The sequence below is a fragment of the Stomoxys calcitrans genome, chromosome 2, assembly GCF_963082655.1.
Source record: "Stomoxys calcitrans chromosome 2, idStoCalc2.1, whole genome shotgun sequence".
In the NCBI taxonomy this organism is placed as follows: Eukaryota; Metazoa; Arthropoda; class Insecta; order Diptera; family Muscidae; genus Stomoxys; species Stomoxys calcitrans.
The window spans coordinates 192,038,134-192,059,506 of NC_081553.1; the positions used below are offsets into that span (position 1 = coordinate 192,038,134).

Here is a 21,373-nt window from a genome sequence, read left to right on the forward strand (position 1 = left end):
TCTGCTTGAAATTTTGCACAGATACTTAATATTGAAGTAGGTCGTTGGAGATCGCAAATGGGCCAAATCGGTTCAGATTTGGATATAGCTCCCATGTAAACCGATATCCGGATTTGATTTCTTAAACCCCTAGAAGCCTCAATTTTCATCCGATTTGGAAGAAATTTTGCACAAAGTGTTGCGTTATGACTTCCAATAACTGTGCCCAGTACGGTCCGAATCGGTCTATAACCTGATATAGCTTCCATACAAGCCGATCTCCCGATTTGACTTCTTGAGTCCTTACAAGCCGCAATTTTTGTCCGATTTCGCTAAAATTACGCATGCAGTGCTTTGATATGATTTTCAACAACAATTGTGCCAAGTATGGTCCAAATCGGTCTATAACTTCATATAGCTCCCATATAAACCGATGTCCTGATTTAACTTCTTGAGCCCTTACAAGTCGCCATTTTTGTCCGATTGGCTGAAATTTTACATGTAGTGTTCTGTTATGACTTCCAACAGTTGTGCCAAATACGGTCCAAATCAGTCTATAACCTGATTTAGCTCCCATATAAACCGATCTCCCGATTTGGCTTCCTGAGCCCTTACAAGCCGCAATATTTGTCCGATGTGGATGAAATTTAGTATGCAGTATTCTATTGTGACTTTCAACAACTGTGCAAAGTACGGTCCAAATCGGTCTATCGCGTGATATAGCTCCCATATAAACCGATCTCCAGATTTATACTCTTGAGCCCTTAAAAGCCTCAATTTTCGACCGATTTGGCTGAAATTGAGCATGTGGCTTTCCGTTATGACTTTCAACAAACTGCACCAAGTACGGTCCAAATCGGTATATAACATGATATAGGTTCCATATAAACCGATCTACCGATTTGACTTCTTGGCTCCTTACAACCCGCAATTTTTGTCCGATTTGGCTGAAATTGTGCATGAAGTGTTTTGTTATGACTTTTAACAACTGTGCCCAGTACGGTCTGAATCGGTCTATAAACTGATATAGCACCCGTATAAACCGATCTCCCGATTTGGCTTCTTGAACCCATACAAACAGCAATTTTTGTCCGATTTGGCTGAAATTAAGCATGTGGTGTTCTGTTATGACTTCCAACAAATGTGCCAAGAACGGTCCAAATCGGTTTATAACCTCTCATAGCTCCCATATAAACCGATCTCCGGATTTGACTTCTTGAGCCCTTATAAGACGCCTTTTTTGCCCGATTTGGCTGAAATTTTGCATGCGGTATTCTGTTACGACTTCCAACAGCTGTGCCAAAACGGTCCAAATTAGTCTATGACCTGATATAGCTCCCATATAAACCGATCTCCCGATTTGACTTCTTGAGTCCTTAAAGCCGCAATTTTCGTCCGATTTGGCTGAAATTTCACATGTGGTGTTCCGTTATGAGCGTCTGCGCTACGGTGCAAAAGGGAATACTTTTCGGATTTAGAGCACACAATACATGATGATTAATGGCTTAGGTTTATGTCTTTAGTGGCATGGGGGAATAAGAATCCATAATCTCTCTTTTTAGCCTAACCTGAGCTTACCTAATAGATCTGGGCAGTTTTGATCAATTGCACTGACCTAGAACTTTCAATGGAGAAATTTAAATACTATTTATCATAACTTCACAAACTATGCAGACAGACCCCAAACATCGTTAGGCGGCTGACTTGGTCTAATTCATAGATACGCGAAACGGCAGACAGACACCATGAAATATTAACAATAATTAGCCATCACCATGGAAGTGATTTATATAACACTCATCGTTTATATAACAACCTAATGTGGAGCAACAACAAACAAACAAACAATATCCCTCCCTGCATTTTGTCCTTTACACACTTCACCTCCATGGCAAATAGAATAACCAAAGCAACGGTGGTCTATGCATGACCAACAATAAATTCCAAGGTAAAATGTTTGCAGCAACACCTCACCCATCAGAATAGAACGCACAACAGAATACAGCACAACGCATAGCAATACGTTCAGCACTTCAAACATCCATTCATCCATCTATCCATCCATCCATTGGTCATGATATCACGTAGGGATAAGCTGCTAATCCATCCTTGGGAACAGAGACGTTTTGAACAGCATCGAGAAAAAGTGAAATCGGCCAAAGCGGCCATAGATCGTTCACCACCCATTTTTTATCCGCATGTTGTACAAAAGGCCAAGAAACAGCAATCAGAACGGGAACGCACTCTACATGTGGAGGCAGAGAATGTGCGTCTGCTGCAAAGTCTGGCTGACATTATGAGAAGCAAACGCATGCCGGACTTCTGGCGTGAACCCAGGCCCAAGTAAGTTGTAAAGACTTAATCTTATGGGCAATAAGAAAGTTTTAAGCTTAAAATGTAAAATTTTCAGTTTTTTGGGTCGTGAAAAACTATTTGAAACCCGTGCCAAAAGTGCTTACCACAATTGGTGGTCCCCCATGGAGAGTGCTGCACCGGAATGTCCAGCCAATGATTTGATTAAACGCAATCCCAGATGTCCCACCTGTAACGGTCGTCCGGAAAAGAAGATAACAGTATGTTAAGACCTTTTACAGTTGTGCATAGTGATTTGTTCAATGTCAGTGAATTCCTTTCAGATAATACCAGAAGCTCGTATCCCATGGCAACCACCGCGTATGACTTTTAATAAAAGGCTTTTGGCCAGCTGCTATTTACCCAACAAAACGAGTTTACCACAAAAAATCAAATCTAAAGAATAGTTAAATAAATATGGCAAAATATCCGGTAAAAAACCATTTTTTATAAAGGCTTATTGGAAGACTTGTTTGTGGTTAAATGGCTTAAAATCGAAAAACAACATTGTCAAATGAAAGCTTCTTCGTAGAATTCTTTAAGAAACCAAAATGATTTTTGGGATGTCCAAGGGATGTCCACAAAAATCTCATAAATCAAGAGAAGAGAAATATGTCTCATATGAGGGCATCCCTGGAATGAGATTTGCAGCCTATCTCTCTAAATTGAGCTCATCAGTCCGATCTGGAAAAATCCGTTTCGGATATCTTGCGACCTAGTTCAATTTCTTTTTCCAAATTTCAGCGATATATGTAAAACTAGCTGACCCGGGCACGCTCCACTGCGCCTTCTTTTACATCGGATTCGTGTTCCACTTTAAAAACCCTCTTATTTGAACCTCATATTGCAATAGTCAGAAAATACTTACTATTTGGGTGGTGTTGTGGGGGTGGCGTGGCCCCATAGACACTTTTCCCGAATGTTGATATCAAATTCGTGCTTTACTCCCAAAGACAATTCATTTGAGCCCCATATTGCTATGGTCGCAAATATTCCCCCTTTAGGCGATGTTTTTGGTGAGATGCGGCCCCCAAACACTTGGTCCCATATTTGGATATCAGATTCGTATTCTACATCCAAATACCTTTTATTGAAGGCCCATATTCCCATGGTCAGTAAATAAGTCCAGTTTGGGGGATGGTTTGGGGAAAGGGTGGACCCCCAGAAACGTAGTCCCACATTTGGATATCAGATTCGTATTCTACTCGCAAATACCTTTCATTTGAGTCCCATATTGCCATGGTCGGTAAATAAGTCCGGTTTAGGGGTGTTTTGGGGCTTGGGGTGGTCCCCCTAGCACTTGGTCCATCAATTAGATATCAGATACGTTTTCTCATCCTAAATACCTTTCATTTGAGTCCCATATTGTAGTGATTGGTCTAAATATATGTTTGGTAGGTTTTAGCGTGGGGCAGCCCCCCTAGGTACCCCACCCGAAATTTGGATACCAAATTTTTAGTTTTTAGGATACTATATGAGAGCACACAAAATTTCGCTTAAATCTCACCACCCATCTCCAAGATCTGGCGTTTCTGAAAATTAGGGTAAGGGGGAGGGTCCGCCCCCCCTTCAGATTTCAAAAAATGTAGTACCCTATTTTCACCACGGGGTCATTGTGCACCATCTGTGAAAATTTCACGATGGTGCACCCCAAAGGCTTAACGGAGAGTGGCAAGAACATCAGAAAAAGAAAATTCCACCGGTGGTTAGTTATTCTCACTTATGCTGGCGACATATGTGAGGTACTACGCCATGCATTGAAGCTGTATAAAAAGCTTTTCGCCAAAGAGGTGTGGCCCTGTGAAACGTCGTTCAGAGTCGGCTATAAAAATGAGGTCGCTATCACTAAAGCTTGCATCGGACAACACTCATTGACATGTAAGATGTTTGACCCTGTTCGTTAATGGAATGTTCATAGGTAAATCTGTAGGTCGTTGGGGATTGCAAATGGGCAATATCGGTTTGGATTTGGATATAGCTCCCATATAAACCGATCTCCCGATTTGATTTATTGAGCGCCTGGAAGCCACAATTTTTGTCCGATTTGGCTGAACTTTTGCGCATAGTGTTATGACTTCCAACAACTGTGCTAAGTACCGTCTAAATAGGGCAAGAACCTGATATAGCTCCCATATAAACCGATCTCCCGATTAGACATCTTAAGCTCTGGAGACCTTAAGTTTCATCCGATTTTGCTGAAATTTTGCACATAGTGTTCTGCTATGACTTACAACAACTATGCCAAAATCCAAAATCAGTCTATAACCTGATATAGCTCCCATGTAAACCGGTCTCTCGATCATCTTTGTTCGGTTCCTAGAAGTTTTAATTTTTGCTGGTTTAACAGAAGTTTGGTATATAAAATAAAATTATGCCCTTCAACTAAATTTGTTTGGTATACATTTTTAGCAGAATCCATGGTGTTGGGTTCCCAAGATTCGGCCCGGCCGAACTTACCAAGCTTTTTCTTGTTTCACTATGCTTTTTACAGCAATCTGGCTGTTTAAACTGTAGGAATTAAATAGCATCTTCCATTCTCCTATTCCTGTGGCACTACAATGGATTGAAATGTCCAAATGGTTTGGATAACAGATTGCCAACTAAACATAACCTAACCTAGCCAGTTGACACCATGCAAAGTCATTGTCCACATTTGAGTTGAGGAAAGGGCCATATAGGCATGGGCTTTGCTAAGTTGAGGCCACTCAGAATAGTTGCTTGGTATTCCTCATCCCCTAAGTCATCCATCATACAAATATTAGGAAGAATTTAATTGAATTGGTTGGTAGGAACATCGAGCCGCATTCATTTCAAAGCAAAATTTCTTATTTTATTGTGTTTGGTTTACATTTTTATTTTTTCGTATTAATTTTATATATAGTAGACTGCACTTACCGGTGAGTGATTTTCAACTTTTCTTTAAGTCAGCTTATCGCCCAGCTTGTCTATTTTTTTTTTTTTTTTTTTTTTTTTTTTTTTTTGGACTTTAATCGAAATGGCAGAGTACGACTCTATATGCCAGGTTGTACTTCCGAAGTTGGTGTCCCCACCAACTGTAAATTAAAACACGTGTATTAAAAATACAGAATTAAAACCAATGTACAGTTATAACTGTACTGTGTATAACGATGACTAAGCATCGAATCCCGAAGCGTCCGCTTCAGACGAATTCTAAATGCAAAGTGCCAGCTTGTCTAAAAAAACATTTTTATTGTAGATATAAAATAAAAGCTGTGCACAATCAAACGATTTTTTTTCAACTGCCGTCTTCTAATTAAAAATCATAACAAAGCGCCATTGCATGGCGCTGAGTGAAAATGCTGTGTCGCAACAACATCATAGCGGGTATTCAGTACCCACCCATCGTTGCACATTTCCAGTGTTGCCGTTTTAATATTTATGGAAAAAGAAATATAAAAATGAGCAATAATTTTGTTATAGACTGCTCACAGTATCCAAAAAAATAATTTTTCATAGTCATTTGCGACAAACAGTTGGGATTAATTAGTAATATTAATAAACACTAACTGGTGGTTGTGTTTAGCCCTATTCATTAAAATACCTTTTATGCCTTTATGAGCACCTTTTACAAATAATTACTATTTGGCAACCCTTGGCATCGCCTTCTTTTGTTTATTTGTGATAAGTTTTTGTTTTGTGCTGCAATTGCAACTTGATCTTTGGATTGGTTTATTCGGCTACAACTAAATGCGAAAAAAGCAAACTCTCCGAAATCCATTGAAGTAGCCCATAAAGCGCATCATAATGCAAACGATGATTATATTGGCATTTCTTATCTTCGGTTCCTGTAATGTCTTCCTAATCAAGTTAGTACCTACATACATATATGCTACTGCACTAATTATATTATAAACTAATCAACTTGTCTATAATTCCACTGCGTCACTTAAAGATGGACAACCATATTGCAAGGAAAATGTTCCGATGGCGAATGGCGTTATTTCCAGCATCCAGTGAGTGAAAACTGAAATTTCATGAACATCAAAATATATTCTTTCTAACCACCATCACCAACTTGTATTATCTGTATTCCACAGGTTTTTCTAACCTTCCTTATGTTTTTGGGTGAATGTCTATGTCTTGTTATCTATAAAATTGCCTATTGCTTCCTGCGTAGAAGAAATGTAAGAGAACTTACCCGCTTGCCTCTTGATGTTGTTGTTGTTGTTATTGCGGTTGTTTACAGCAATATTTCTTTTTTGTTTTCTAGAATGGTTCGGAAGATTCAAATCTTTTAACAAGTGGTGATCGTGAATTTCGACCCATGGATATGCTTTTGCCGGCATTTTTGAATACCATTGCAACCATACTTTTTGTGTCTGGCATTTATCTTACCTATGCATCCAGTTTTCAAGCTATAAGATGTAAGTAGGCACTTAACCACAATGGTCTTATTTTATTTTTTTACAGTGCAAAGTACATACATGTTTTCACATGATATCTATAAGTATTCTGTGTAACTTGGGACATGATAACTATGCTGAGCGCCTGAAATGCATTGAGTTAGCTTGAGCTTACGTAAAACAAATAAGTATGGGCAAATCCTAGGTAGTTTAGTAGGGGAAGCAGCGTTTATGACAAAAGAGAAGTGTTATAACCAAGGGGATAAAATTCGAAAGACTAAAATGCAAATGCAAATTTGCAAATTTTGCCCACGAACATTCCACTAAGGAACAGGGGCAAACTTCTCACATATCAATGAGTGCAGTCCGATTCAATTTTAAGCTCAATGATAAGGGGCCTCCTTTTTATAGCCGAGTCCGAACGGCGTGCTGCAGTGCGACACCTCTTTAGAGAGAAGTTTTACATGGCATAGTTCCTCACAAATGTTGCCAGCATTAGGAGTGGAAACCACCGCTGAACATTTGCTTGATGGTCTCGCCTGGATTCGAACCCAGGCGTTCAGCGTCATAGGCGGACAATCTAACCTCTGCGCTACGGTGGTCGAAAGACTATTCTAAGGAATACTTTACCATGATAATTTGGATTCCCGGAATGGGATTGCTGTGAGCACCACACAGGCTGGAAAATTGAGCTCCTATCTGTGTGGTGTTCATTGCTGTCACGAGAAGCTAAGTTGCGAGCAACCGGATAGTGGAATGCTGCAACGGCAGTCGCGAACAATGAGCACTATAGAGCGGAGAGTCTCAGTGGGAGGTTGGGTGGCAACTGCTCTTGCACAAATACTGAGTGCCTATGATGCTCACTCAATATGACAAGGTGAGTTATTGGAGCATTTAAATAACCAATGGCCACCTCGTTCCCACGGCGATCGGCCCTTTGGACCGGAACAAGCTTGCTCACCTAAAGGAGCTTGATGAGGATTGCCACCTCTACAAGAAAATGTGGCTACAACAGCAACATAATTTGGATTGCTCAAGCATAGAAGACATTGACGACAATGTCGACAGAATTACATAGTGAGGTCTTTCGAAGATAGTTTTCCTCTTCTATAAAGGAAATCAACCCAAGAAGAACCTTTGTGTAACACATGGCTGAAGCAATACAATAAGATCAATCCCATGGCAACCGGTTGTACGTACCGGATTCACCCAATAGAGTTCTTCATCGGCAAGGACTGCCGCCTCAGTGTATAACACACTTCTACAACAACAACAATACAATACGAAAATAAGAGCGGCAATACTGAAAGTTTTCTGCGAACAGGTCGATAGCGTTTCTCTCACAATGCCATGTTCAAACTGAAACGTCAGCAGACAACATGGGATTAAGAGCAGAGACTACGAACGACATGTTGAGGCTTCCCATGAAAACGCATTTTCCACGGGATTTTTGGAGATGCAGAAATCTTGAAACCATGAGGTTGGTTGAAGCTTTATCATTACAGACTTTATGGCAAAGGAATCCTTGAGAAGCTTCTAACCATTTAAGTCACCCGGACCAAATGGAATATTTCCGGCGTAACTACAGAAGGAGGCGGCGCCCCATCTCTCCGCTATTTTCAAAGCGTGCTTAGGAATTGCATATACTTCTAAAGCTTGGCATTAGGCAAGGACAAGCTCGGTAAGGCAAGTTATGTTACGACAAAGGCATATGAGCCTAACGTCCTTTCTTTTCAAAACCATGGAACGTATTGAGGATACCATGTTAAAAAGGAGGACATCCAGCGAACCGCTCAAATACAAACAGCATGCCTATACATTGGATGAGGAGGATGCCTATGCATCGAGGGGTCTTTTAACAGTGTGAAGATCGACACACTGATTAAATTCTTAGCCCAGTGCCGGGTGGATCGGGTCCTTAGAGACTGGACAAATCATATGCTAAGGAACAGGTAGATAAATTGTCCCATGTTATAAAGATGAGGGAGATTGCGCAGGGGACTCCACAGGGGGCATTTAATCTCCACTTTTACGGTTGACCACTATAAAAGCCGACTCGGGATAGCTCTGAGCAACATTGAGGTCCGATGAGCGGTGTTCATACGGAGTACCTGTAATGGCTGTCGTGCACAATCAGCGGTATCGAGCGGAGAGTCTCAGTGGGAGGCCGGAGTTCATCTACAGGAGCTTGTCGAGAATTGCCACCTTCACATGAAAATGTGCGGCGATGGTTCCTATGGACCGAAACGACCTTGCTCAGCTACAGAAGCTCAACGAGAACCGCTGCGTCCATATGCATATATGTGGCAACAACAACAATAACAAGCGAGCGGCTGCTAGGTTAATGAAGTATCAGAATTTCATGTCAGCAACATTCTCATCTCGTCTGAGGATGGCGGTAACTCACTGATTGGGCGGTTGGTGTATTTTCCCATTCGGATTTCTTCTGATTGTTATACATGCGTATAACGAGTTGCCAGAATATTTTCTTTAAAATATCAATGAAGATATCTGGCGAACTGCTGCAAGCATCCATAGTTCTGTTGGTGACATTCTCATTCAGCTAAAGTGTAGTTTACAGGGAAAATTGGGAAAAAACGTTTTTTTGCATACCCCCTAACATGTCCGCAGGAACACGAATATGAAGTCCGTTTTTAGGGTTCGACCCTGGGGCCCACAACGGCCCCCTTTCCCACACAAGTGGATATTGCCGAATATAGGCAATGTTGGGCTCAAATTAAACAACATTTTGAGTAGAACAATATAAAAAAGTGAACGGCCACGTGGGGCCTTAAAGAATGGAGTTTTTAACAACCGCATAAACTTTGGTATTCCAGGGGACATTTTAGGGAGTTTGGCATTTAGCTCTTTTGTACAACACTGACATCGTTTAATTCTCTTCCGGCTACCGTCTAATGGATGGATAAGAGATTGCAACCCTGTTGCATTGCCAGAGACCATATTTGTTATACAAATTTCCATTTCTGTATAGAATAACTAATTTTTTACAATTTACTTAGAAGCTGAACGTTCAAAATACTGATATTGCATTAAACTGACAACAATTTCCAACTTTACACCAATTTTTATCTCATCGTTTTATCCCATGGCAACGCAACTATAGTTAAGTTGCAAGTCCATAATCGACCCAGAGTTTCAATATGTCAACGGCATCGTTAGAACTGCTACCTTCTCGCACTCGTATTGCTTGCCTTGAGGCTTGTACTGCCACCATAAGCAAGTCTACCTACTAACCCTTAAAATTTCTAATTTGTTCCTTAATAAATTACGTTTTTTTTTTTGTTTTTCAGGTTCTACGATTATTTTTATCGGCCTATTTGGTTCGATATACTTAAATCAAACCTTGATTGGACGTCATTGGTCTGCCATTGTCATTATTGTTTGTGCTCTGACTATAATCATTTCCACCGATATGCAACGTGTGGTCTTTGACAACACATCATTGTCGCATCCAAATAAAAATGCCATACTTGCCGGTGATCTCTTGATTTTATGTGCTACCATATTTCAAGCGGCCAAAATGATTTATCACGAGAAATATGTCAAGGCGTGCAATGTACCCATATTACAAGCTCTGGGTTGGCAGGGTATCTTTGGATTGGTGATTACCAGCTGCTTGGCCATTTGCACGAACTTTTTACCCACACCCATGTCGCCATTCAATGACAGTTCACGCAAAGTCTACGATGATTTGCAGGACATTTTCACTCAAATCCAAAGCAACCAATGGCTAGTGGCGGCTCTTTGCATTATGGTCTTCACCACTGCGGTACATGGCTATACGGCACTGTCCATCATACGTTTCTCATCATCGGCCAATCTTATATTGGCAGAAAGCATTGGTTCGTATTTAGTTTGGTTATGGGCTTGCCTCTTGGAATGGGAGCAGCTCTATTTTGTAACTATTATCGGCTACATTATACTGATGTTGGGATTGATAACATATCGCAAGGCCGTCATAATGGAATGGTATCGTTCCATCATATTGCATATAGCACGTAATCGCTATGCTGAAATGTCCGTCGATCCTTCGGAGGGCATGGGAGGCACTGGTGTACCCACCAATCGTGCGGCTGATGTAATATAAGCAAATTTTGTGTTTCGCGTTGATTGATTCTTCGATGGAACAAAAATGTACTTCTCCAATTTGATTTTATTTGTAATTGTTAATTGTGATAAATGAAGAGTTTCTGAAAAACTATAATAACCCCATGAAATAATTTACAAGCATACTACATGCAAAATATTAAGCGTAGTTATTGTCGAGATGAGATGTGTACACTTGTAATGGCAAGAAAATAAGACTTGTTTGTGAAACTGATATGTCGAATAAATTAAGTAGTAAACAAAAACAAAATAAACCTTTGTATTATCCTTCATGGCTCATATGGTGCATTGATTGGAAGAGAGTCTGTTTGTAAAACTGACAGGCTGTCGGAAGGAAGGAAAAATCCCTGGGAGACTCAGACCGGAACAAGACAAGACGTATACTGAAGTAGGAGGGAGATTGATACCGCTTTTGGTGTCTAAACGGGTCACACAGAATTATAGGCAACGAAACTCTAGGAGCATCTCTTCGATTTTGCATTTCTAACCTCTACGTATGAGACTGTAGGTATCCACCTCGGTTATGTCATTGAAGAGTGTTGTGTGATCGACCTATCAAATGCCGTTGATAGGTCAAGGACCACCAGAAAAGTTCGATCAGAGTCTTTTCCCTTATCTAAAAAGGGATTAATATATGTGCATTTTAAGGAATCATCTTTGATGTTCTGCTGAAAGTAGAAATGAACTCAAGCCAGGCAGGAGTATCTTTGTATAGTATCTTTGTATCTCAAGTATCTTTGAGAGATCGGCCTATATGCCTCCAACTGGTCCGTAGGTTTGTCCGAGTAAAGAACAGGGACCATTCCATTTATTTTTCATATTTCACATATTACCAGGGTGAGTATCTGTAAGTTATTATATTCCCATCTCATTTAATTGTTTGAGCATTAACACCAATATTCTACCAGGGTCCAACATGCATGCAGAAACGATAGCAGATGGGGTGAATAGCTATGTGGTCCTCTGAGAACGACCGCCTCCCGGTTCACCTGAAGAAATAGACCTGCCTCCGCAAACCAGAGTAGTTCTGACTCAATTACGATCCGGCAGATGCAGCCGCCGCAACTCGTACATAGCAAGGATTGATGCCGACGTGCAGCATGTATGTGCCGGTTGTGACCAGGGAACACACGACACAAGTCACCTGTTAAACTGCCCAGCCAGACCCACTTGACGCACCCTATCTTAGTCGCAGGGTTCCTGCATACTCAACAGAATCAAGCAGACGAAAGATAGAACACAAAACACTGCTACAACAACATCACCTATAACCTGCTATAGCTCCCATATAAACCGATCTCCCGATTTTACTTCTTGAGCCTTTACAAGCCACAATTTTCGATTGAAATTTGGCTGAAATTTCGCATGCGGTGTTCTGTAATGACCTCCAACGACTATGCCAAGTAGGTTCCAAATAGGTATGTTAACTGATATAGCTCCCATATAAACCGATCTCCCAATTTGACTTCTTGAGCGGCTTGTTGTGCCCTCTAAAAACTATAAATTAATCTCTAAAAAGAAAATTTTAGGTGAGGAATCCCATCCTACTTACAAAATTCTTAATTGTTTTCAATACCACTCCCCTAAGTTGGTTCATGTTTGGTATTGTGGCCCCATCTAAGTGCCGGTATGTGATAAACGCGAAAGCCTGGCAATGACAAAGAAAATGCTCCAACGTCTCATCATCTTCCCCTCATGTCCTACACATGCTATCACCTGCTGCACCGATTTTACATAAGTGAGCTCGTAGTCCTATGTGTCCCGTTATGATGCCAATAGCTACACTGACTTCCTTCTTACTTTCTTTCAGTGATAGGCTCCTTTTCTCACGATCTGGAACCCCCATAGGATTTTCGGCGGCCTACCGACCGTTTAGCTGTTCCACAATGTTGCATGCGCATTTGTCGCCCATTCTCTTAACTCTGACTGCGTCGACCCGAAAGGCTTCGGGTTAACCAAGTTTATTGATGGCTGTCCTCTGCCCTTCACCGCCAAATCGTCTGCCCTTTCATTCCCCTTACTCCGTTTTGGCCAGGCACCCAAACGATGCGGATTTTGCCATCCTCAGAGAAGGCGTTAATCTCCTTCTTACACTGCAAGACTGTTCGTGACCTTACCGTCCTGGGTGTTATTGTGCTTATGGATATTTTACTATACGTAAAGATGTTCACACTCGACGTCCTCGCGTTAGTACCACACCACCTCACGCATTCGCCCGGATCTGGTCAGGCAGTCTAAAACAGATCTCAGTCCCTGGGTTCTCAATGTAGACCCCCAGGCCCACTCTGTCCTCTAGCTTTGATCTATCCGTGTAACATGATCTTCCAGATGGCAATACCAAGGTTCCATCAATCCAAGACTGTGCCGCTGGCAGCAGTGCCTCGCCCTCGACCTCAAGAGTCGTATCAAGGTATCCGATCGGAAACCTCTTCCCTTTCCCCTAATTTTCCTATCGTCGCCTCGATTATACCGCGATGGTATGAGCTGCTCCCATCCTCAATCCATTCTCCCATCACCTTAAGTCTCATAGCTGCAGTGGCCGCCTCACATTTAATCTGTATGTCAATGGGTCGGATATCTAGAATAGTCTCCAGCGCCCTAGTGGGTGTGGTTCTCATCGCTCCGCCTACGCCAAGAAAACAAGTTCTCTGAATTTGTTGTATGGTCCTAACGTTGCACTTTTTCTCCATCGCAGTCCATCAAACTACTGAGGCGTAGGAAAGAATTGGTCCAATCAATGATTCTGTATAGCCAGTGGACTATTCACAGATTCAGGCCCCATTTCGAGCCTACAGCCCTTCTATATGGTGCCCAACATCTATGAACCTTCTCAGTAAGCTCTTGAATGTGACACTTCCAATTAAATTTCCTATTCAACATCAAAGTATTTGACCTTGCCAGAATACTTTGATCTTGTCCGATATCGAAATCGTCTTATTGAGGAAACGTGGTGCTTCAAATTGGCCCGCCTTCGTCTTCCTCATGAACAAGCATATTTCAGCCTTCTCTGGGTTAACGTTGAGACCCCAGGGGTCTAGCCAAATCATATGCCATATGCAAGACCTTTTCGGTCCTTCTGCATAGCTGGTTCCGAAGGATTCTTCTATATTTTATGCACAACCTCGTGCAGGGTACTCTCCACCGACCTTCCCTTGACATAGGCGTGCTGTTTGTATTTGGGCAGTTCGTTGCATGTCCTTCTCTTTGTCATGGTGTCCACAAAACGTTTCATGGTTTTCAGTAGAAAGGACGTAATGCTTATGGGTCCCAGGCACGCTGTGAAAATATTGACCAGATGAGGCGCCAGATAGTCTACCTCTTTATGTAGTACCGCCGGAAATATTCCATCAGGTCCAGTTGACTTAAATGATTTGAGGCTCCTCAAGGATTTCTTCATCATAAATTCCGTAATTATGAACCTTCGATCAACGTCATTATTCCAAGATTCTGCTGTCTCCGTGAGTCCTGTCGTATCCTGTGAAAAATGGGTTTTCATCAAAAGCCTCAACATGTCCTCCGTTGTCTCTGCTCTCACTCCCATGTCGTCTACCAAAGTTTCAGTTTGCACATGGTTTCTTTGAGAGAAACTTATTTATCTTGGCGGCGTCACTAACACTATCGACCTGTTCGCAGCAAAGCTTCCAGAAGGCATGTTTTGCCGCTCTGGTAATCTTATTGTATTCCATAAGCCGTGTGTAATACACAACCCAATAAACTTCCGCTTTTTTACGACGTGTTTTGTTAAAAAGTCTGTGGACCTCTTTCCCAATATTGCGAATCTTCCCGGTCATCCAGGGTTTTCCTTGGGCTGATTTCTTTCCCGAAGAGGACAACTATCTTCGAAGATCCGCGACCCACCAGTGCAGTCATATTCCTGTTGACATTTTCGTCAATGTCTTCTATGCTTGGACAATCTAAATTATCTTGACCAAGTCTTCTTCTAAGTAGCCTTCCGAATTTTGTCCAGTTCTAATGTAGCATTGTCAGAGAAAGAGTGTTCCATGGGGACCCTTGAGCCCTTACAAGCCGCAATTTTTTCCGATTTGGATGAAATGTTTGTGGTGTTCCGTTATTACTTCCAACATCTGTGCCAATTACGGTCCACATCAGTCTATAACCTGAATAGCTCCCATATAAACCGATATCAAGATTTGACTTCTTGAGCCCCTGGAAGCAGCAATTTTTGTCCGATTTGGCTGAAATTTTGCATGTGGTGTTCCGTTATGACTTCCAACAACTGTGCCAAGTACGGTCCAAATCGATTTATAACCAGATATAGCTTACATAGAAACCGATCTCCCGATTTGACTTCTTGAGCGCTTACAAGCCGCAATTTTTGTCCGATATTGCCGAAATTTTGTTTACGGTGTTCTATTAAGACTTCCAACAAATATGCCAAGTTCGGTCCAAATCGGCCTTTAACCTGATATAGCTCCCATATAAACCGATCTCCCGATTTGACTTCTTGTGACATTACAAGCCGGAACGTCCGATTTGGCTGAAATTTCGCCTGTAATGTTCTGTAATGTCTTTCAACAACTGTGCCAAGTACGGTCCAAATCGGTCTATACCCTGATATAGCTCCCATATAGACCGTTCCCCCAATTTGACTTCTTGAGCCCCTGAAAGCCGCTATTTTTGTCCGATTTGGCTGAAATTTTGCATGTAGTGTTCCATTATGACTTCCTACAATTATACCAAGTAAGGTCCAAATCGGTCTATAATCTGATACAGCTCCCATATAAACCGATCGCCCGATTTAACTTCTTGAGCCCCTGGAAGCAGCAACTTTTGTCCGATTTGACTGAAATTTCGCATGTAGTGTTCTGTAACAACTGTGCGAAGTACGGTCCAAATCGGTCTATAACCTGATATAGCTCCCATATAGACCGATCTCCCGATTTGACTTCTTGAGCCCCTAGAAGCCGCATTTTTTGTCCGATTTGGCTAAAATTTCGCATGTAGTGTTCTGTTATGACTTTCAACAACTGTGCCAAGTACGGTCCAAATCGGTTTATACCCTGATATAGCTCCCATATAGACCAATTCCCCGATTTGACTTCTTGAGCCCCTGGAAGCCGCAATTTTTGTCCGATTTGGCTGAAATTTCGCATGCAGTGTTCTGTTATGACTTTCAACAACTGTGCCAAGTACGGTCCAAATCGGTCTATACCCTGTTAAAGCTCCCATATAAACCGATCCCCCGATTTGACTTCTTGAGCCCCTAGAATCCGCAATTTTTCTCCGATTTGTCTGAAATTTCTCATGTGGTGTTCCGTTATGATTTCCAACAACTGTGCCAAGTACGGTCCAAATCGGTCTATACCCTGATATAGCTCCTATATAAACAGATCCCCCGATTTGACTTCCTGAGCCCCTGGAAGCCGCAATTTTTGTCCGATTTGGCTGAAATTTCGCATGTGGTGTTTTGTTATGACTTCCAACAATTGTACCAAGTAAGGTCCAAATAGGTCTATGCCCTGTTATAGCTCCCATATAAACGGATCCCCCGATTTGACTTCTTGAGTCCTTTTTTTCTTGTTTATAAATAAAAAAAACTACAATTTTATACTTCAATAATCGTATTTCTTTACTTATGTATATTCAGTAATTGGCATTATTACACTATCTCATGTTCACAGAAGAAAAAAAATATTCTATAATATTCAATATCAAGTTGCAAATGAATCCACATAATTAAAATTGATTACAATAACACACAATTATTAACTTAGCTATTTTTTTGTTTTGTTTTCTAGTTAATAGGAGAAAATACACACGAAAATGGCAACATAGAAAGACATTTAATATTTGCTCATTAAAATCGAACAAAAAAAAAAAAGAAGAGAAGAAAAAAATGCAAAATATAAAACTGTTTATAAAGATTGGTTGGTTAGTTGATAGGTTGGTTGACTTTCTATGGTGTGTCAATTTGAAATTCCTTTGGCTTTTAGGGCTCAATGGATGTGGAACTATGGATTATTTATGGTTTGGCATAAGATTATTATGGAACTGGTCAACGCATATGTGTATTTTAAATACAGTTCATTGTTTCTATTATGCTGAGGGGAAGGGTAGTTTGCTTTTAATAATCAGGGTATGAGGGTAAATGAAAACCCGGTGTACGTTAGGAAAAACAAGAAAATTTGATTAGGCAATTGGCATGGGATTGGTCAAAACATTTCAGGGATTATTATTGTCTTTGTTATAGGTTATTTGTTAATAGATTATAAGTTGTTAATATTTGTTAATTCATCATTTTTTCAATTTCCTTGTAGATATTTTGGGAATAATTTAAGTTTGAAACGCAATTATCAATTATTAAAAAAAATAACAACTAAATATTAAAAATCATTTTTAAGAAATTTTATAAAATTTTGTTTCAAATGACTAATTTTCAAATATGATGTTTGGAAACAAAAAAATTTCATAAATTTTGATTTTAATCCATTTTTGATATTTTTTCGTTTAAAACTGTCATGGTGATACAACAACGCAATGAAATGTTGTTGCTTTTTATCTGCGGCTTACAGAAGACTTCCACATGGAATTTCTAAAGTTTTTAACTGGCATAACAATTATATTGTATTTATATGTTTATATATCTTTTCACACATCAAATCGCTTCCTAAAGAGAACATACAGTATAAGACTTTTTTTTTGAATATATTGGGTTGCCCAAAAAGTAATTGCGGATTTTTTAAAAGAAAGTAAATGCATTTTTAATAAAACTTAGAATGAACTTTAATCAAAAATACTTTTTTTACACTTTTTTTCTAAAGCAAGCTAAAAGTAACAGCTGATAATTGACAGAAGAAAGAATGCAATTACAGAGTCACAAGCTGTGAAAAAATTTGTCAACGCCGACAATACGAAAAATCCGCAGTTACTTTTTGGGCAACCCAATATAATGCAGGTTATATATGTGGGTATAATTTTGCACCTGCAAGGAAGCTGTGATGGTGCTACTTATACCGAAACAACAACAACAACAACAATATATAGAGAGACAAAACAACAATTTATTTGATTTGATTTTCCCACATCAAGTTGGAATGTCTTAAAATTGACAAAGAAAAAGAAAAATATTCAAAAAAAAAAAAAAACATAAAAAATGGTGTTGGTATCTTTAGAAAAAATCAAAGGGGGGGAACGTAATGTGACACTTTTTAAAAGCATATCCTGTATTCTTAATTAAACTACAACTAAAACAAATCAAACAAAACAAATGAGGTGTTGTTAGTTTTCCTTTAGGCGATAACAAGGCGAATTGAGCTCCACAAATAACACTTTGACTATACAGCATTGTTTTTTTTTTTTTTGTTTTTGTTACAGAGGACGACATTCAATGGAAATGCTATAGTTTCCTTAAATTTGTAACTGGCTTCTTAAGATTTCTTAATGCCCAACAGACCCTCGGCCACACCCAAGAAGTATACCGTCTGGGCAATGCCAAAGAGTGGGGCAATGACTATCATACGGCACAAGCCACCCTTGAAGAATGCTGTTGGACCCTCGTATTTCATGGTTTTTCTAAAAATACAAAAAAATGCCTCTTTAGATGTGTGTACCGAGGTATAATTTTCCATACTTACGATATACAATCCATAATGCCCTTGAATTCCTTCTCACCATCGGCCTTTTTAATAGCCTGCAAACGTGTCTTTACCACATCGAAGGGATTGACAAAGAGAGCAGCAAATGAACCAGCAGCCAGGCCAGACAAGAAGGAGACCCTAGAAAGAGAAAAAAAAAGACAAAGAAATTGGTAAAAAGTCCAGCACAACAACTCATCCTACTCCTTCATATCCTCTACAGACATTGCAACATACATCAACATCAGCTAACCCAACAACCAGGCTTTCCCACAGCGATCGGTTAACCCGGTATGACAACCCCCAAATGCAATTAGCCAATATTCATTATTTCTTTTCGGTTTCAGAGCTGAGAATATTCAGCTAACCTGCTTCAAATTTCTCTGATCCGAACTGGAGTTGAGATCAATCCCATACCATACCCCTGTAGTGTAGGTGGCGAGCAGATATGCTCATAATCGGTTGTTGTTGTTGTTGTAGCAGTTTATTGTATTCTATCTTTCGTCTGCTTGATTCTGTTGAGTGTCGAGACCCAGGAACTCCGCGACTAAGATGGGGTGCGTCTACAGGGATCTGGGTCTGAGTCGAGTGGGTCTGGGCGGGCAGTTAAACAGGTGACGTGTATCGTGCGGTCCCTGGTTACAATCGGGACATACATCTTGCGCGTCGGCATCAATCCTAGCTCTGTGGGAATTGAGGCGGCTGCATCTGCCGGAACGTAATTGAGCCAGAACCACTCTGGTTTGCCGGGAGAGGTCGATTTTTTCGGGTGCAATGGGTGGCGGTCGTTCAATCCCATGGCAGCCGGTTGTACGCACCGGATTGACCCGATGGAATCCACATCGGCAAGGGCTGCCGTCTCAGTGTACGTGTACGTGCTCATAATCGGTTACATACAATGGCTAGAAAAACTATAGGAATAACAAGTAAAATCGTGCTAAGTTCCAAATCTTGGGAACCCACCACCATGCATTCTGCTAAAATATGGGAGCTATATCTGGATATAGACCGATTTGGACCGTACTTGGCGTAGTTGTTGAGAGTCATAACAGAACACTATATGCAAAATTTCAGACAAATCGGAAAAAATTGCTGCTTGTAAGGGTTCAAGAAGTCAAATCAGGAGATCGGTTTATATGGGAGCTATATCATTTTCTTGACCGATTTAAACCGTACTTAATACAGTTTTTGGGAGTCATAACAGAACACCATGTACCAGCCAAATTGAATGAAAATTGAGGCTTGCAGGGCTCCAAAAGTTAAATTGGGAGATCATTTTATATGGGACCTACATCAGTTTCTTGACCGATTTGGACTGTACTTGGCACAGTTGTTAGAAGTCATACCAGAACACTATGTGCAAAATTTCAGCCAAATCCGACACAAATTGTGGCTTGTAAGGGCTCGAGAAGTCAAATCGGGAGATCGGTTTATATGGGAGCTATATCAGATTATAAAACGATTTGAAACGTACACGGCACAGATGTTGGGAGTCATAACAGAATACTATGTGCAAAATTTCAGCTGAATTGCATGAAAATTGAGGCTTGCAGGGGCTCAAGAAGTCAAATCGGGAGATGGGTTTATATGGGAGCTGTATCGGCTGTATCCAAGCCGATATGACGCATTTGCAATCCCCAACGAGCTACATCAATATCAAGTATCTGTGCAAAATTTCAAGCGGGTAGCTCTAGGCGTTCGACCTCTATTGTGATTTCGACAGGCGGACGGACGGACATGGCTAGTTCGAATCAGAATTTCGAGACGATCAAGAATATATATACTTTATGGTGTCCTAGATCAATATTTCGAGGTTTTACAAACGGAATGGGAATGGCGCTGAATACCTGGGTTCGAATCCTGTCGAAACCATCAGAAAAAATTTTCAGCGGTGGTTTTTCCCTCCTAATGCTGGCAACATTTGTGAGGTACTGTGCCATGTAAAACTTTTCTCCAAATAGGTGTCGCACTGCGGCACGCCTTTCGGACTCGGCTATAAGAAGGAGGTCTCTTATCATTGAGCTTAAACTTTAGTCGGACTGCACTCATTGATATGTGAGAAATTTGCCCCTGTTCCTTAGTGGAACGTTCAAGGGTAAATTTTGTTATTGTTACAAACGGAATGACTAGATTAGTATACCCCCATCCTATGGTGGTGGATATAAAAATTGTTCGGGCCTTCCTGTTGTTTTTGTTATAGCAGTGTGTTGTACACTGAGGCGGCAGCCCTTGTCGATGAAAGACACCATCGGGCAGATTCAGTACGTACAACCGACTGCCATGGGATTGGTTCGGGCCTTCCTGAAGCTAGAGACTGGAATGTAAATTATCTAGACGCATGCTGTGTTAAATCCAAATCAGTGTCAGGATCACCGCCTCACATCGCCAACCGAGGGCGCAGAGACACCAGGATCAGCTAACGCACCCGAGGCTCGAACAACAGTCCCGCCACGGGATAGCTGTGAGCACCACACAGGCTGGAACATTAAGCTCCAATTTGTGTGGTTTTCATTGCTGACACGAGAAGCTTAGCTGCGAGCTACCGTCCACAGTTTGCGGATAGAGGAATGCTCCATCCGGGGTAGCTGTAACTGCAGTCGCGGACAATCAGTGGTATCAAGGGGAGAGTTTCAGTGAGAGGTCGGGTGGCACCGGCTTTTGCACAAATACTCAGTGCCTATGATGCTCGATATGACAAGGCGAGTTATTGGCACCTTTAAATAACCAATGGCCATTATGTTCCCGCGGCGATCGGTCCTTTGGACCGGAACGAGCTTGCTCACCTACATGAGCTTGATGAGGACGCCACCTCCACATGAAAATGTGGTGACGACAACAACAACAATAACGGGACTTACTGCTCCCAGCACACATATCAGCCATGGCGTGGACCAAAAACGGACATGCCAAAAACCGTTCTCGTTACCATTGATCTTTCAAAGGCATTCGATGCGG

General features: G+C 41.0%; 3 protein-coding genes across 3 annotated transcripts in view; 2 read left to right on the forward strand and 1 right to left on the reverse strand.

The window, feature by feature from the left end:
- Nucleotides 1-2,053: 2,053 nt before the first annotated feature.
- LOC106084781 (uncharacterized) lies at nucleotides 2,054-2,738 on the forward strand. The gene is made up of 3 exons (XM_013248698.2): nucleotides 2,054-2,322; nucleotides 2,390-2,552; nucleotides 2,616-2,738. The coding sequence occupies exons 1-3, from the start codon at nucleotides 2,054-2,056 to the stop codon at nucleotides 2,736-2,738; spliced, it is 555 nt and encodes a 184-aa protein (XP_013104152.1).
- Nucleotides 2,739-5,925: 3,187 nt separating this feature from the next.
- On the forward strand, nucleotides 5,926-11,077 carry LOC106084794 (solute carrier family 35 member F6). The gene is made up of 5 exons (XM_013248717.2): nucleotides 5,926-6,158; nucleotides 6,245-6,305; nucleotides 6,390-6,476; nucleotides 6,563-6,716; nucleotides 10,007-11,077. Exons 1-5 carry the CDS (start codon nucleotides 6,097-6,099, stop codon nucleotides 10,801-10,803), a joined length of 1,161 nt encoding a protein of 386 aa, XP_013104171.2. The 5' UTR covers nucleotides 5,926-6,096; the 3' UTR covers nucleotides 10,804-11,077.
- A 6,748-nt stretch (nucleotides 11,078-17,825) lies between these two features.
- Nucleotides 17,826-21,373, reverse strand: part of LOC106084792 (mitochondrial glutamate carrier 1) — a 33,364-nt gene continuing 29,816 nt past the window's right edge. Inside the window, exons 5-6 of the mRNA XM_013248714.2 lie at nucleotides 18,419-18,559; nucleotides 17,826-18,356 (exon numbers count right to left, since the gene is read on the reverse strand). Coding sequence (XP_013104168.1) covers nucleotides 18,212-18,356; nucleotides 18,419-18,559 — 286 coding nt within the window. The 3' untranslated portion in view covers nucleotides 17,826-18,211. The remainder of the gene's footprint in view (nucleotides 18,357-18,418; nucleotides 18,560-21,373) is intronic.

Excerpts from the sequence above, each read along its gene's own strand:
- LOC106084781 (XM_013248698.2), top strand. The coding sequence starts at position 2,054 with ATGATATCACGTAGGGATAAGCTGCTAATCCATCCTTGGGAACAGAGA. Across the intron at positions 2,323-2,389 it reads TGGCGTGAACCCAGGCCCAA|TTTTTTGGGTCGTGAAAAAC; the intron begins GTAAGTTGTAAA and ends TAAAATTTTCAG. Across the intron at positions 2,553-2,615 it reads GTCCGGAAAAGAAGATAACA|ATAATACCAGAAGCTCGTAT; the intron begins GTATGTTAAGAC and ends AATTCCTTTCAG.
- LOC106084794 (XM_013248717.2), top strand. The coding sequence starts at position 6,097 with ATGCAAACGATGATTATATTGGCATTTCTTATCTTCGGTTCCTGTAAT. Across the intron at positions 6,306-6,389 it reads GGCGTTATTTCCAGCATCCA|GTTTTTCTAACCTTCCTTAT; the intron begins GTGAGTGAAAAC and ends TGTATTCCACAG. Across the intron at positions 6,717-10,006 it reads CAGTTTTCAAGCTATAAGAT|GTTCTACGATTATTTTTATC; the intron begins GTAAGTAGGCAC and ends TTTGTTTTTCAG.